This window comes from Coturnix japonica, chromosome 38 (genome assembly GCF_054131305.1).
Source record: "Coturnix japonica strain WE chromosome 38, WE-NBRP24, whole genome shotgun sequence".
In the NCBI taxonomy this organism is placed as follows: Eukaryota; Metazoa; Chordata; class Aves; order Galliformes; family Phasianidae; genus Coturnix; species Coturnix japonica.
This window is the reverse complement of record NC_140700.1, coordinates 1,478,639-1,493,683: the sequence shown is the minus strand read 5'-3', so window position 1 is coordinate 1,493,683 and position 15,045 is coordinate 1,478,639. Positions and strand designations below refer to the sequence as shown.

Sequence of the window (15,045 nt, the reverse complement as noted above, 5' to 3'; positions counted from 1 at the left end):
ACAGCACTGCTGTCCTGTGCCAGGTTTATTTAAAAACACAGCTGAGAGCCGCTGGCACAAACAGAGGAGCCTGACTACGTTCATACAATATCTTAAATAGAAGGCAAATACAAAAGGAAAGGATAAAATATTTACAGTAACAATGGCAGACACGACATGGGCACAGTCCCACTCAGAGGCAGCAGAAAACCACTCAATACCCTGCTGAAGCACAGAGTCACCACCGCGTCCTCCAGCAGGGCCAGGGCTGCACTGTGCCCACAGCAGGGCTGGGATGGCTGCACTCTGAACTGAGACAAGTGAAGCGCACACGTGTTGGCTTCCAGAAAGAAAGTATTTACAATCAACTCAATGACTGATAACTCCGCTGACGGCAGTGACTGCCTGAGAGCCCCTTAATGGCATCACACGTCACAGTAGGAAAAGCCTAAAGTTCTGCTACAAGTAAAGAAAACAATTGCAAAGATACCTGCTAGAGAAAGCAATGGGCAGAGGCAGGGCACGCAGCACAGCTGGCCCAAAAGGCCCTGCAGGGTTGCAGTTGCTCACTGCTCCCTGCTGCCCTCATGCATCGCCGTGTTGCTACAGCAGCTTCAGCACAGAGCAGTTCTGGGAGCCAAGAGGAGCCACAGCCGATCCCCAACAGCCCCACCTGCTGCTGCAGACAAGAGGAACGCAGCTGCTTGGCACAGCATCGCACTCTGCCAGCAAACAGCACTGGAAGTCCAGAAAAAGGGAAAGGGGGGAATAACGCAGCTGTGGCGTGCAGCTCCTGCTTCTCACACTGCTGCTGCATCACTGCTGATAACTGGAAGGCAGGGAGCACCCCCCCATCCTTGGTGGCACATTTGGTCCAAAACATCAGAATAATTCTGCTCCCTCGCACCCCACATTGTCATTAAGTTGCCTTAAAGGATTCAAGTCAAAAACAAAAGCATACAATAACAAAACTCAAGAGCTGGCAGAACTCCAGGCTAGACATGGGGACTGCCCAACAAATAGGAACACCGAAGAAGCTTCCAGCTGCACCCAACGCTGAGCATGGCCAAGGGAGGAGGAAGGAAGGAGCTTGAGGTTGAAGCCTTCAGAGTGTCACTAAATCAGGAGATCAATTGCCAGGCACTGCAGCACACAGATGGACGTCCTTCTGGGCTGTCACAGAACTGCTTTGTCCTCTTGCTGCTGAAAGGAGCCAACCAGGATCAGGGAATGGATGCACAGGGCCTCAACTCTGACCAGCAGGAAAACTCAGGACAATGGAATGCAGTCTGCCAATCTTTTACCAGTTCTGCTGTGCTTTAAGACTCACTGTGAAGCCTCCTTTAGTAAAGTACCACCCTGGGGTATCCAACCAAAAAAAAAGGTTTTAATTGTTTGGGGTTTTTTTTTTGGTTTTTTTTTTTTTTTAATATACTATAACACTATGCAGTTCAACTGTCAATCATCTCAGAAAGTTCAAGAAGGAGATCATCCTCATCCTTCCCTGGGTCCAAGTCAATTTCTGCTTCCAGTTTTCCTCCTGAGATTTCCCAGATGAGCTTCTCAAAGTCATCTTCTACAGATAAGGGGGTCTTCCCAGCCCCAGTGGAGCTCAGCTGCTGCGCCTTGGCCACTGACTGGGAAGAAGCTGAAGCTGAACTCGAGTCCTCTGACTGCTCCACAGAGTCTGCTTGGCTTCCCAGTTGCAATTCAAGGCTTGGGAGAACAAGGAGGACAACAATCAGTGCACAACATCTCTTAATTAGAGATATGTTTTCTGCTGAGCAGTACTTTAAACCAGTTACCCTCAAATGTACATAGGGAGCACCATTCGTTAACCCAGGACTGCCCACAGAGCTCATACACTAACACGGACGTTTGTCAGAGTGGGGATTTATCTGAGAGAACACAGCAACTGAGGTCCAGCAAACAAGCTGTTCCAACTAGCAGCATTTTAAGAAAATCATCTAAACAAACATCTCTGCAAAGTGCTAGAAAATTTCTCATGACGACTAATTCTTTTGTTGGATTCTGGCAGTCTTGAGCCCAACCCCCTTATCCTTCCCACACACCAAAGAGTTGATGGCTCATGGAAAGACAAAGTGCTTAAGAAAAAGAAGTTGTGGTCATCACCTGCTGGGGGGTTTCTCTACGCCAGGCTTGGTGAGCAGGCTGACCTCTGGCAGGGCTGGAGCAGCAGTCTGGGAAGAAGGAAGACAAAGTCAATGATTGCTCAGGAGATCCTTCCTCTGCAGCGCTTCTCCTTCAGCACTGCTGAGCGTTAACCCAATACAAGGGCCAAGGGGCTCCTGAAGGATGTTAACAGCCACGTGAAGGCTGCATAGCACCTGAGGTCTTTTTAACAATGCAGCATTAATGGACAAAATCCTTTACACCACAGGGGAATCACAGGGCTGTAGAGCATTGTGCGCACACTGCCATTCATCCAGCATCCAGCACACAGCGATTGCTTTGAAAGGAAACCTGCAGAACATTTCAGTTCTCCACACTTTCTGCAGGAGCTGTATCTCAGTATAAGCCTGACCAGGACAGCACTGACGCTTCCTCCCCTCCTTACCAAAGCTGCTTTTTTAGCTGGAGGCTCCTCAGCTTCAGTGCTACTCAGAGGCTTCACAGCTGCCACAGCAGAGGGAGAGATCTCAGCAGCCTTCCGCTTCAGTGCTCGCTTCGTGGGTGTGCTGGCTTTCCCATCCGAAGGCTTCACAGACACCTTGCACTTGGCTACAGGAAGAAGAGAGAGCTGGTACAATTGTGCCTCGAGAGGAGTCCAGGTTCTCCTATCATTCCCACAGCCCTTCTCCACAGTTAAATACATCTGGCCAGCAAAAATTACATTGCTCTTTCCTCAACTTTCAGCAATATCTTCCACAGTAAGTGCTGCGTACCAACAGTCCGACCAAAGGAACAAAGAAACTGCACAGCTACACCCAATTATAACCCAGACAACAGAAACAGCCACACAGCAGGAGAAAGCAATACATGGTCCCTCTAGAGAAAGGAAAAAGCAGGAGCTACAGACAAGAGTGTGCAACCAGACGCTGTGCAAGCCACAACAGACCCACAAAATACATCCAGGGGTTTATCACACAGGTAAGTCTGCAGCTCAGTGCCACTGTCTGTCTCATCCTCAAGCTGAAGTCTTGTTGGAAGGAACACAAGTGAACTAAGAAAATAAGCAGTCCCTTTCTAGCACTAAGCAACATGCACCCACCATGAGCACTCAGGTCCCTTTACTTCCGAGGACCACCTCACACTCAACACTCATTCATAGTTCTCTGCTCCTGAGGTTGGGCTGATGGTTTCCCTGGCAGTGCTGTTGCCCACCATGCTGAGATTTCACTTAGGCCTTTGCAAGCTGATAAGCTGAACATGAAGGGTGGATTCAGGACTGCTAAGCTCTGCACTTTTACCTTTGACTGTTTCTTCAGCAGCAGCCGGCACAGCAGCCACTTCCTTCTTCGTCTTCGCTGCTTGTCTCAGTTGCAGCTTCTCCTTTATTGTCCCCTCAAGGCTCTTTGCTTGAGCTCTAGAATTTGGTGTACTCTGATCCGAGGGCTAAAAAGAAATACAGTAAGTGCAAAATAAGAACAAACACCAGGGGGAGTGTATGAAGGAAATCAGATTGGAGATATTGCAAAAACGGCTGCACCTGGAACAGTACATTCCTGTCACTTGGGTCACTGACCCTTTCATAAATGCCTGCATATAACAAGATCCATGCTTTGCTGTGAAAACTCTGTTTCAAACGGGTGCAAGTAACAAAGCAAGCTCGTTTAAATCAGCACACTGCTGGAGCTGTTACCTACCACATTCTATTTGAGCAACAGAAAGTCATTCCTGTTCCCCTACACAACATCCACCCACAGTCTGATTTCCCTGAACACGAAGCCATCGTGGCCTTTTTGTATCCAGTGCCCCCCACGTTAACTTCACAAGTTGTACCTGGTGCCAGCAGGGTTACTGCCCCACTGCCAGATACAATCAGATCAATTCTGAGTTTGAGGAGTGCAAAGCTGTCTGGGAAAGCCATTGAAAGTACCAGGATTGTGAAACATGGCTGCAGCTCTTCACCAAAGGCAGGAAGGTAGGAATGCACTCATGATGGTGGCACATGGTGAGCAGTGAGACATGAGAACATGTGAAGAAATTGTGTCAATGTGTCCATCTACAGAAGGGACTCACCTCTGCGGGTGCAGAGACAGCTTTGGGAGCAGCCCTGTTCCATTCCACAGTCTTTTTCTCTTCTCTTCCAGGTGCTTTAAAACAAGGAAAAAGAAAATCATTTGGTCAACAGCAAGCATAGAAAGAAACCTGAGTGGCAGTGTTTCCTCCATGTGCTTATTTCCTCACATTCAATAACAAAGAACACAGAGAGAGGCGACATCACGCAGCCCATACAGTATCGAAGCTCTTCCCTCCTTCACATGCTGTCTCTTCACAAAGCCTCTCTCGCCTCCCCAGTGAATAACTCACCCCCCTGACCTTTCTGACAGAGGTTGGCCCCCACGCTAAGGAGTCAATCCATGCTTTACAAATACATTTGCATATCAAATTAAGCAACATACGCCAAAGATGAAGGCAACCTTGGCATCAACACACAGAACATGCCACACCAAAAGCATGGCAGAAAGTAAGTACAGGAGAAACTGAATTACAAAACCTCACAGCAAATGAATTTTCCAGAATGAAGCAGGCAGACACCATGGATTCGATGGAAAAACACATGGATGGACATCATGGCACTTCCTGCCTTTGCATGTTGTAAGAAACAGCCCAGGCAATTCTAAGCAAACTCCATTTGCTTGACAGGGGAAGCACTTCAGCAGAGCAGACTGTGAAGCGCCTCGTTACCTGCTGGCTTTGTGATCCGCAGCAACTTCCTCCCTTCTGGGGCAGGCCCAGGCTGGGCTGCTGCTGCTGGCACGCTTTCCCCGCTCTGCTGCATCCGCAGGGCTTTCTCCTGCTTGATTTCTTCCAAGGTTTTAATATGCACTTCTTCCAATGGCTTGATTCTACGCGGTGGCTCTTCCAGTTTCACTTTACCAGGCACAGATGGAGGAAAAATTCTCTGCTTTTTGCGCTCACCCTCGGCTCTCTTCTCAGAAAGAAGCTCTTCTACTTTTTGCTTATCTTCTTCCAGTCGTTTGTGTTTCCTTTCAGCCAGGGCTTCCGAGAAGGTTTTGATGCGAACTGCAGGGGAAGGCCTCACCCCGGAGCTGGGATCCTCCACCTTACAGCACCCTTCTGCCTGGGGGGCAGCTGGGGTTTCTCCTCGCTGATTCGCTCTCTCAAGACGGATCTCTTCCAGAGTTTTGACATGGATCTCCCCTGCTGGCTTGGCACCCTTCTCTGCCATCATCAAGAAAGGAGAAGCATAATGATTAAAAGAGAGTCCAGTGAGAGCTTAGGTTTCCAGATTTGACATAATATTACAGAATATGAGTGTTCACAACAACGCCTCACAGGACAGCTTCACTCTGCAGTTTTCTGTTCTAAGCCACCTGTCCTATATTTTTAAAATCAGTCCCATTCTTCCCTTTCAAATTAACATTTAGGGCTTTATGGAAGTGGTCTAAATTCATGAGAAGGAAATAGTTATTATCTGTCTGAGCACTAGTATGTCCCTGTCTCTCCTTCAGACTTCATGCCTTGAACTACAGAGCAGAACAAACCAAGGATGCTGCATAAATGCCAGCTCTGTGCTCACGTTTCAAAATGGGGCAGGAAAAGGAACTTCAATTCCCAGTGATGAAGACTTCAGCAAGCACACAAAGAGAACGCTCCCAGGAAAGAACAAGCAGAAAGCCTAGAGAATCTGTGCAGCAAACACAGACAACCATTTACCTCTCCTTGGTGCTCTGTCAACCTCGATCTTCTTCCCCAGCCTTTCTGCAAGGCTGCGTTTCAGCGGAAGGCCACTGACATCAGCTACAGAGAGAAAACAACAACATTCCTAAGATAATTCCTTTGGAGAAAGATTTTTACAACAGTCAACCACAAACTTTGCTTTCTCCAAGTGTATGTTCTCAAATTCACCTTCCAGCTGCTACACTTGTGTGCCACTTGGAGTCATCACAGACCCACGACACACTTTCCTCCCTCCTGCTTCAGCAATGCCCTCCCATTTACGTGGAGGCAGCCAAACAGCAGCTCACAAGCAGCCCTTACCTACAGAGGATTTCCGTTTTCCAGGTTTATCAGCAATATTCAATCGAATCACGGGCTCGTCCCCTAAAACAAAGAAAAACGAAGTGCTTATTTGACAGAAACCAACGGAATTACTGTCCTGTGAGCTCATTTCCCACCCAAAACAAATAAACCCAAAAGACACCACTTTGACAGCCCTGACACAAAATAATATTGCAACTGTAATGCACTCAGAGTAAATCCCAATTGTTTCATTCCTCACTTTAAATTCCTCAGCCTCTTCAGTGGCTCCAAAGCTCTTTGTGCAGCACCACCTCCTGGGCTCTTTCTTCTCATTTCCAAGTTACTATGGTTTTGAGTTGGTTCCTGAGCTGCATGCAATTACTACACCATCAGCCCCTCACTCCTGCTGCTCTTCACCTGAGCACTGATTTTGTCATCACTGTCAGCTCATTAACAACACTTAAGTTCAGTTGCACAGCAGGCACGGGGTCAGCACCTCTGGGAGTTTGCAGTTAGCAGTAACAAACTGATCACCAGAGGTTCACAGAAATTGCTTCTTGATCCTTTATTACAACAGAACAGAGCACAAGTGCCAACCTTTCCAACACAACCACGGACTATCAGTATAAAAGCATCTTTTTAATACAAAAAAGCAGTACCAGCAGACTAACATGACCCAACTACCTAGACTGATATTTATCCATTGCACATAGAAGACACAAAATGGAAACAAAGGTACTCATCATTACCCTGCTTTGCAGACAGCGTCACAGTTCTGACCACTGTCCGCACATTCTCCTTCTCTGGCACAGGAACAGTCCAAGATTGGAGCGGATGAGCAGGAGCTCCTGAAGGCCCTTCTGATCCAAGTGAACAAACAGACAGTATTTACAACAAGAAAAAGAAAAGCCACTGCCAACAACAAAAACAAACTTGACAGAACCGTCACAAAGACCAAAGTGCATTTGTTACTCATTACTGTCCAATATGCAACAACCACTGCATGTAAATAACAGAGGTGACTAATTTGCCTCCAAATTGCTCTTGGAATTTCCATCTAGAAGAGCAGCAGTCTGGATTTAAAACACCACATTGCATGCTGAAGTAGCTTGATAACCCCAGCTAAAAATAAAAGTCTATCTGTCACGTAACTCCCAGCCACCAGCAACTGCTACTCCAAAACCAGCAGTGCAAGATAAAGGTTCACTTCTGTGAACGGCTCTATTCCCCAACACAATGCCAGCTATCTGAGTATTATCAGAAGGATAACAAAGTAGGGCATGTGAACTCACCACTTTGTTTTTTTGTTTTGTCCTTTTGTTTCTTCAATTTGATTTCTTCAAGTGTTTTTATTCCAAAATTCAGACTGTCATCTGGGAACACAGAGCAGTGAATGAGACTGAAGGACAGAGGCACACGCTGAGGACCACAGCTCTGCAAACTGCCTCCTGCTCAGAAGCATGCAGAACAAACCCTGTCAGCTCTCCCCATAGCTAAGAGCACCATGGACCTGATGTCTGTCTGCTGCCCTCCTTTCATCCTTCTGGATATAAAAAGTAGGCTTTATCCCTTACTTTATCCCATCCACATGACATTGGATTCCTCTACCAGCAAAAGTGGCTTTCACCAGTGGTTGAAAAGATACACATACAGGCACTTAAAACTCCATGCTGTGGCCTCGTCTTGCTCTAATGAAGTAAACAAAGGAGATTCCCTTCCTAATCTGAAAGGCACATGAAGTTACGAGGTAGGAACAAGATCAAGGAAATAGCCGAGTCTATTCAGCAACATTATGTTCTGTTGTGTTTGTACAATAAATTGCTTTAGACCTAATTGGCAAGTTCTTCAGATTCATCCTGGAATACCTTGTTTTGTATCAGCATTAGCTTTCCTAGTGGAAATTATCCGCAATCCATTATGGTTTTCTTCAGCTGGTTGCTGGACAGGTGTTTTTGTTTCTTCTCCCTCCTCAGAAAGCTGGTCTGTACAGGGGAAGAAAAAAATCAGCCTCTTCAGTTAAGCGGTAGGAATTCAATCAGATTTCCCACATTTATGTAGCTCATACAATGACGCAGTTAATATTCTTAAGTACAAATGGAAGTGATTACAGATGGGTTCTTTATTTAAACAGCTATACTTATGGTGGTAAACCCATAGAAGCAGCCTAAGTGAACAGAGTAACTAGTAAAGAATCGAGAAAAGCATTTCGGGCACTAGTCTCTCCACATGGCTTTAACCAATGCATTCTCTGTTTCTCTGTTCTGACAGAAGAGTAAAGTCCCCCTTGATTTAAGGCAGAGATCCACACCGCAGACCGGCTGCAGCAGGAAAGTCTCTGAGCTTCCCTCCTACATTACAATTTCTGCTCACTGCTGCCAGGTAAACCCCAGTAAGCTGGCCAGGCTTCTGCCCCATCCTAGTCAACCTGCAACTGTTCAGCGAGTCATACAGCACAAACACCTTCAAGATCAAAAGCAGCAGCAACCACACTCACCATCATCATCTTCATCATCATCTGCAGCATTGATTACAACTGGAGGATGTGTCGGGCTTGGGACATTCTCTGAGTTTTCCACTTTCATCACTCCCCTCAACTGTGGAGAGGGATTGGACTGCACAGAAAGCTTGCTCTGCTGCAGTGTTATCTGAGCTGCCTTCGGATCGTCATCTGCAGACTCTGGTGGACTTGGCAGCGTAGCTGCAGGAAGAAAAGGATCATCAGGGATTTATAACTTTGATCCTAACCTTACAACTCCTGCACAAAAACGGCGGGCAAGGCTGAAAACCCACACAGATAAGTGTTGAGTCTCCAGTTGACCATCCAACAGGCTACTCTGTGAACAAAGAAATCCCCCCCTACACAACATTCATCTCCCTGACACCCAGTAAAAGCTTAAATGCAGGAGAACAACCTGCAAGGCAAAGGCCACAGGAGCAGACAGAAGATGAGCACGAAAGAAAAAACTGAAATATCAGAAGCATACAAAGTTCAGCTCTGAACCTATCTATCAGCTCACAAGTGAACATTACCTGGCATTCTTTATGACACTACACCCCCATCTGTGAGTAACAGAGTTAATCTTTTGTACTTAAAGACAAACTCACTTTTGCTGGGTGGTAAGAAAAGCCCATCGACATAGCGTCCCTTGGTGTGATGGAAGGCACAGTTGGATTTCTGGCAGCCTCCTGGCTGGTTCTCCCAGAAGCAGGGAATCTCACTGCGTTTTTTCTGAAGACAAAAAGGAAGAAAAGCTGATGGTAACGTGGACCTAAGATCTGCAAAGGGAGACTGAGCTCCAGATGATGCCAGTGAGCAGACTGCCACAAAGCAGCACTCAAACACCACTCTGAAGCGTGCGCAGGCTGGGAGCACCAGGCTCAATGAGCTTTTCTAGCATTCTGTGGGTGAGGACACCAGTTTAGAAGGGGTTAAACTAACACACCTGGCAGAATGCTTGTCTGATTGATGTGGTTCTTTAGTATCTGTTGATAGAACACTGTTGGTATCAACTACTAAAATATTCTGCTATGATATACCAATGCCATTAAGCTCTCTTCCCTCTGCTTTCTCCCAGCCCCCTCTTAACAATAGGAACCATCATCATTTCAATGCAAATGAACCTTATCTGCAAAAGCACATTCAGCCCATCTAAAGAAAGGAGAAGTGGGTTTTGGTGATAATCTCTGAGGAGCCAACACTCACATTGATCTCCATGTGCCTGAACCTGCAGACATTCCTGAAGCAGCGGCCCTCCTTCCACAGCGTGCAGATGGTTTCATTGCCCAAAGCAGCTTCACAGTGCCTGAAGGGACAGTTGTCTCCCTGTAACCCAATGGAAACCAAGAGAGGAAAATGAAATAGTACAGCCTGAGAACTGGCCATGCTTTGAGCTCATTTTTAGCTAGTTGCTCTATTGCACAATGCAATTAGTTATGAAGCTTGCTGAAGACCAGTAATACTTTTACCTATTCCACCCTGTCCTCTTAACTTCAAAACTGAAAGAAGGAGAAATGAAGGAAAAAACCCAAGCAGACCTTGTTACAAGTGGAATAAAAGTAGAAATAGCAATCGTCTCCTTTCTTCGACATGCTCGACGAGTGCACAGAAGCAGTTCTGGTCTCGGGGATCTCTGTGCAGCTCTTCCTGTGCTTCTCAAAGAGCTGGCTCGTGCTTCCTTGGACTGAAAGTCTTCTACTGTCTTGATCAGTGAAATCTTCTTTTGAAAAGGAACCCTAAGCAAAACACCGACAAGCAGAAAAGAATGAGGAATGCCCACCCATCTTCCCAGCTTTCTTCTGTTCATTCAATCAGTCTCTCAGGAGCAGTGGTTTCAAAACATTGCCCTCCTCAACACTGGTCAAATTCTAGTAACATCACCCTGACTCAGCATGGATCCCCTGGGGTGCACGGCTGCAAGCCCTCCAATGGAGCCCCTCCTTCAACACCATGAATGACATCAGTGAGTAACCCCAACACATTTGTCTGACCGCTGCAGGTCTACAAGCTCACCCACCTGGACAACCTCAGCAAAGACAGCGATCTTCAAAGCCTTCCAGTTCACTTCTCCTGTAGGCCGAACCAACACTGAATCCGTGAATTAATAATAACGGGTTAGGAAGAATTTTCCTCCTCACTTTGCCAAGGGAACCTCTCATCCACAAGTCAAACACGGGCTGTGCTCTTAAACATCTTACAACTAATGGAGGAAGCAAGTCCATCGGAACGCTCTCAGAGCGGACGCAGCCAGGATTAGTGAGCTCTTCGAGGAGGAAAAAAAACAGGAAAAAAAAAAAAAACCACAAAAAAAAGAAAAGAAAAAACCCAGTGCACTAAAAGGCAAAATCGAGACTCAAAACGGCTGCAAAAATGAGGCTCCGTCTTCCACAGCCGGACAATTTGGTTTTGGTCTAAATTATATCTTATTTTTAAAATGTAAAATTCTTTAAGTTGGAATTTCTGGTCTTCAAGGTTTCTTCACCTATTAAGAAAACACAAAAACCTTCCCCCGTCTTTATTACCTGTACAGCAAAAGCATGCCAGTGCGTATCAACACACAAATCCACACACATGTGCCTGTATACACATCAAGTGTGAGCAATAGTGAGCTCAGCAAGAGCAGAAGGAACAGTGGGGGGCTGGTGCTGTTTGCTCCTCTCATCTGGAGGGAAACAGCCATCAACTGAGGAGCTGCACCAGGAAATGCCTTTGGGACTGATGTTGTGCAATGGGGCAGCGTTGGGGAGAGCACACAAACACACACACGCATGCACAAGGTATCAAGGTGTCTATGCACACAGGGGTTTGCACTGTATGCTCCATCCTGGGAGCAGCCTCTGGCCCTGTGCAGACACGTGGGGGCCACAAGCAGCGAGCAGCAGACAGCAGGCTGAAGGAACAGCAAGCGGCGAGGCGGGGAAGGCTCACTGTGCAAATGGCATGGCTGCACGATACCAAGCATCTCCAATTGGTTTTGGGTTTGTAAGGAATTGGTTCTCTTCTCAGACTGTAGCAATGCTACAGGTTTGCCAGCACGCGCTGCTCCCCGACTGCAGCCACTGCTCCCCATTGCTGCTGCTCAGGTCAACTCAGCACTGCATGGAGCTGCAGCACGTTCTGCTCAGCCACAACAAGGGTTTTCTTTTGTTTGTTTGCTTCTTTTGTTTGTTTGTTGGTTTTCTGATGTAAAAATCAAATATTTTGATATTTTAGGTTTGTTTTGTTTGTTTTAAGGTACCAAATGCAGTAAAACCTGCAACCAGGCCAGACAGAAGATCAAATTCAAGTGATTCGGAACTCTTTCATTAAAGTGCTGCACGTTTCTGTGCTAAGCATTTCCAACAGCCAATAAGGAAAGGTTGGAACCTTTTACTCACACAAACACTAGTGAATTTTCCAGGAAATATTTTGTTTTTGGCAGTGAATTTCCCCAAATCTAAAATAAAGAGAGAAGTCGAGTTCTCAAGTTAGTTGCTGGATTGACTGCATGACAATGGGAACAGAAACAGCAGTTAAGGACAAAGTTTCCTTCCCTCCTCCAATACTGATAGAAATGCTGCCTTTTTACCTTTAGTACCTTCACATCAGATTCCTCTCTGGCAGATTCCTATGCTCCTAACAACCTCAGTGCTGCCCAGCACAGACGCTGGGCACCAACATGTCTCTGGACTCTGCACCGTGGAACACCCACACAGCTCAGCACTTCTGTTCTCCTCACACGGGAGCATGAAGCGGACTAGAAATACCTCACATCCCTCTGCTCTTTACAAGCCCTTCAATTTTAAAGCAAGATAACCCCAGACACATCTGTTAGCACAGCAGCCCAAATGCTAACCAGAAACCAAGCACACAGCCCTGAGAGCTGCGCACAGTGAGTAACTCTGGAGCACTCAGCACATCTCTTAGCAGTTTGCTTCACATTTTTAAAGACTTCCTTTCTCCTCCTGAATGCCAGTTAAGTTTTTGGATCAAGAGATTTCAAGCTTGTTCTGGGCAAAAGAATTCCAGCTACGCTGAGGTCACAGCAGCTGGGGTCTCAGTGCACACACACCAGTGCTGCCATGAGCCCAACACTTGCCAGAAGACAGCACAAAGGAAGCATCCCATTTCTTTTGCAGCTTGCCTACCTGAGCACCAAGCAACACCATCTATTCTCTGCTCTCACTTTCCAGTTTGCTGACCTGCCTTTGTCCTGTGGAGAACAGCAAGAAGGGAAGAGGATTTTTTTGTGTTTCAACTAATATGCCAGAGGAAGACAATCACATTTACCCAGCTGTATTTGCTGTTGTTGTTTATCCACAGCATGAAGTATCTCACTTGGAAAGTCTCTGCTGCCACCCAACCTACAACAGACTTAAAGCACAACACTTGGCATCTAGCAGAGCACCACTGTGCTGAGGGCCAAGAGAGAAGGCTAAGACAACAGAAGCATTTGTCCAGATTTCTGACATGAACGCACTTCTAATTATTGCTTTCATGAAGAAAACTCCCTCAGTCTTCTGCAGACGCTATGGGCTCACACTTTGGAGTCTGCTCCCTTCTTCCAGGCAACAATGCGAGAGGTAACACAGCCCATTTAACAAAGCTGTGCCCCCATCTTGCAGAGCAGCACAAAGCATGAGCACAGCGTACCACGTAGCGGCAGGACCTGCAAGTCCCAGTCCTGAACAGATTTTCAGGGAGTACCAATTTTCAGTGGAATTCCTCTCTCTTAATCCTTAACTCCTTTTTTTTCCCCTACACTGACACTGAGTGACTCTCTGTTTCCTTGCTCCTTAGTGCCTGACTAAACACCGGGAACCTCTTCCAGATGAAGGGTACTATGAAGCTGCTACTGCTCTCAGGGGAGGGAGCACACTTGTCTTTTTTCAATTCTGAAATCACTGCTGGGCTCCGGCAGCAATTTACTGAGAGGTTAATAATGATTCATCATCCTCACTGAAACACTGTATGTAATCTCAAAAAAAAGAAACAATTTCCAACGGAAACAGCCATTTGAGATGGGAAGGGAGAACAAAAGGAACGCTACCCCAGACTAACTTCTCTACTGTGGCACCTTCCAGCCACCATCTGACAACAAACCCAACTCACAGCTGCTCAACCTGAGATGTGTCCAATGGACACAGCACAGTGGTTCTGACGTGGGCTTCCAAGCCAACTATCCTCAGAATATCTTGGGTTCTTCCAGGATGAAATAACACACAGTGCTGCACCTTCCAAGGAAGGCCCAGAGCTGACTCAGCGCACAGGTCTGCTAAGGAGCATTGGGCCAAACATTCCCACCCCTGCGATGGTTCCGACCATGTCACCTCACATATCATTCCTGTGCCTTCACCGTAACCAGAGGAAACAGGCATCTTCTAATCCCAATTCTTAAGAAACAAAGACAAAAGTCACCCAACTGTGTTGTTTTGAGCAAACTAAAGGAGAAATTAAGATGACAACCGAGTACACGCAGTTAGTCAGACCCTGAAGCTCTATGGGGGAAACAGGAGCGATTTCTCAACCACGGCACATACCCTAGAGGCACTGCTACACAAGGAAGGCACTAAGTTGTAACTCCGAAGGGACCAGCGGTGGTATTTCCAGTCTAATCAACGCCCCCCCGTAACGACTCTAGCCCTCTCTGGGGCCGCGGGGAAACTGCGACGAGCGGGGGAAGGGCAGGGCGAGGAGCACCGCACGGCGGGACCGAGAGGAGCCGGGGCCTGAGCTGGGGCAGGGAAAAGCTGCTTGTCCCACGAGATCCAGAGGGGCCGAGGAAAAACGCAACCCACCGCAACGCAACGCACCGCCCGGGGGGGTCAGGCCCGGCGGCGAAGGGCGCTCGCGCGGGAGGGATCGGGGTCGGGGTCGGGGCCGCGGCCCGGCCGGCACCCGCCGGGATGCGGCCTGCTTCCCCCGACGGGAGTGGAAGGGACCCGTGCCGGGCAGAGGCCTTTCCCCTGCCCCCTGCGGTCTACGAGCGGCTATAGTTACCGGCGAGCAGCGACTTTACCGAACCCCAGGGACCGCGGCCGCCGCTCTATCTCCCCGCTCCGCTGGGGCCGCCGCTCGGGCCGTCGCCTTTCCCCTACTGCCAGCCTCAAAGATGGCGCCCAACATACGGGCACCCAACACCCCCGTACCCAAGATGGCGGCTTCAGTTACATCCGTTTCCGCCCGCTAGAGCGAACGGCGGCGCTGTGCGCAGGCGCAGAGTGAGAAAGGCCCCGCCCACCGCAGCCTCGCGCCGGAAGTGTGTGGGGGGGGGCGGCCTCTCATTTCCGCTTCAGCCCGTTCCTGCTTCCTCTGTGGTAGTTGCGGGTCTTAGTGCGAGAGCGATGTGCGAGTTGTTGGGTATCAAAGTTATAAACATTCACACAGATATTTGCGGCTGCGTCTTCAATAATATCGTC

The 15,045-nt window shown here is 47.8% G+C and overlaps 1 protein-coding gene across 20 annotated transcripts in view; it reads right to left on the bottom strand.

The window, feature by feature from the left end:
* LOC107324630 (zinc finger CCCH domain-containing protein 11A) overlaps window positions 1-14,725 on the bottom strand; it is a 108,283-nt gene extending 93,558 nt beyond the window's left edge. Inside the window, exons 1-19 of one of the 20 annotated variants that reach the window (XM_085526734.1) lie at window positions 14,167-14,725; window positions 12,775-12,839; window positions 12,025-12,083; window positions 10,665-10,717; window positions 10,186-10,383; window positions 9,854-9,973; window positions 9,256-9,379; window positions 8,645-8,848; window positions 8,016-8,132; window positions 7,443-7,523; window positions 6,900-7,010; window positions 6,169-6,231; window positions 5,845-5,928; window positions 4,852-5,349; window positions 4,183-4,256; window positions 3,411-3,555; window positions 2,558-2,721; window positions 2,113-2,180; window positions 8-1,695 (exon numbers count right to left, since the gene is read on the bottom strand). In XM_085526734.1, the coding sequence (XP_085382860.1) occupies window positions 1,431-1,695; window positions 2,113-2,180; window positions 2,558-2,721; window positions 3,411-3,555; window positions 4,183-4,256; window positions 4,852-5,349; window positions 5,845-5,928; window positions 6,169-6,231; window positions 6,900-7,010; window positions 7,443-7,523; window positions 8,016-8,132; window positions 8,645-8,848; window positions 9,256-9,379; window positions 9,854-9,973; window positions 10,186-10,239 (2,172 nt within the window). In that variant the 5' untranslated portion in view covers window positions 10,240-10,383; window positions 10,665-10,717; window positions 12,025-12,083; window positions 12,775-12,839; window positions 14,167-14,725 and the 3' untranslated portion in view covers window positions 8-1,430. Of the gene's footprint in view, window positions 1-7; window positions 1,696-2,112; window positions 2,181-2,557; window positions 2,722-3,410; window positions 3,556-4,182; window positions 4,257-4,851; window positions 5,350-5,844; window positions 5,929-6,168; window positions 6,232-6,899; window positions 7,011-7,442; window positions 7,524-8,015; window positions 8,133-8,644; window positions 8,849-9,255; window positions 9,380-9,853; window positions 9,974-10,185; window positions 10,384-10,664; window positions 12,084-12,774; window positions 12,840-14,166 lie in introns of those variants that run through there. The other 19 variants (XM_085526741.1, XM_085526740.1, XM_085526743.1 and 16 more) reach the window with 19 other exon arrangements.
* Between the last annotated feature and the right edge of the window lie 320 nt (window positions 14,726-15,045).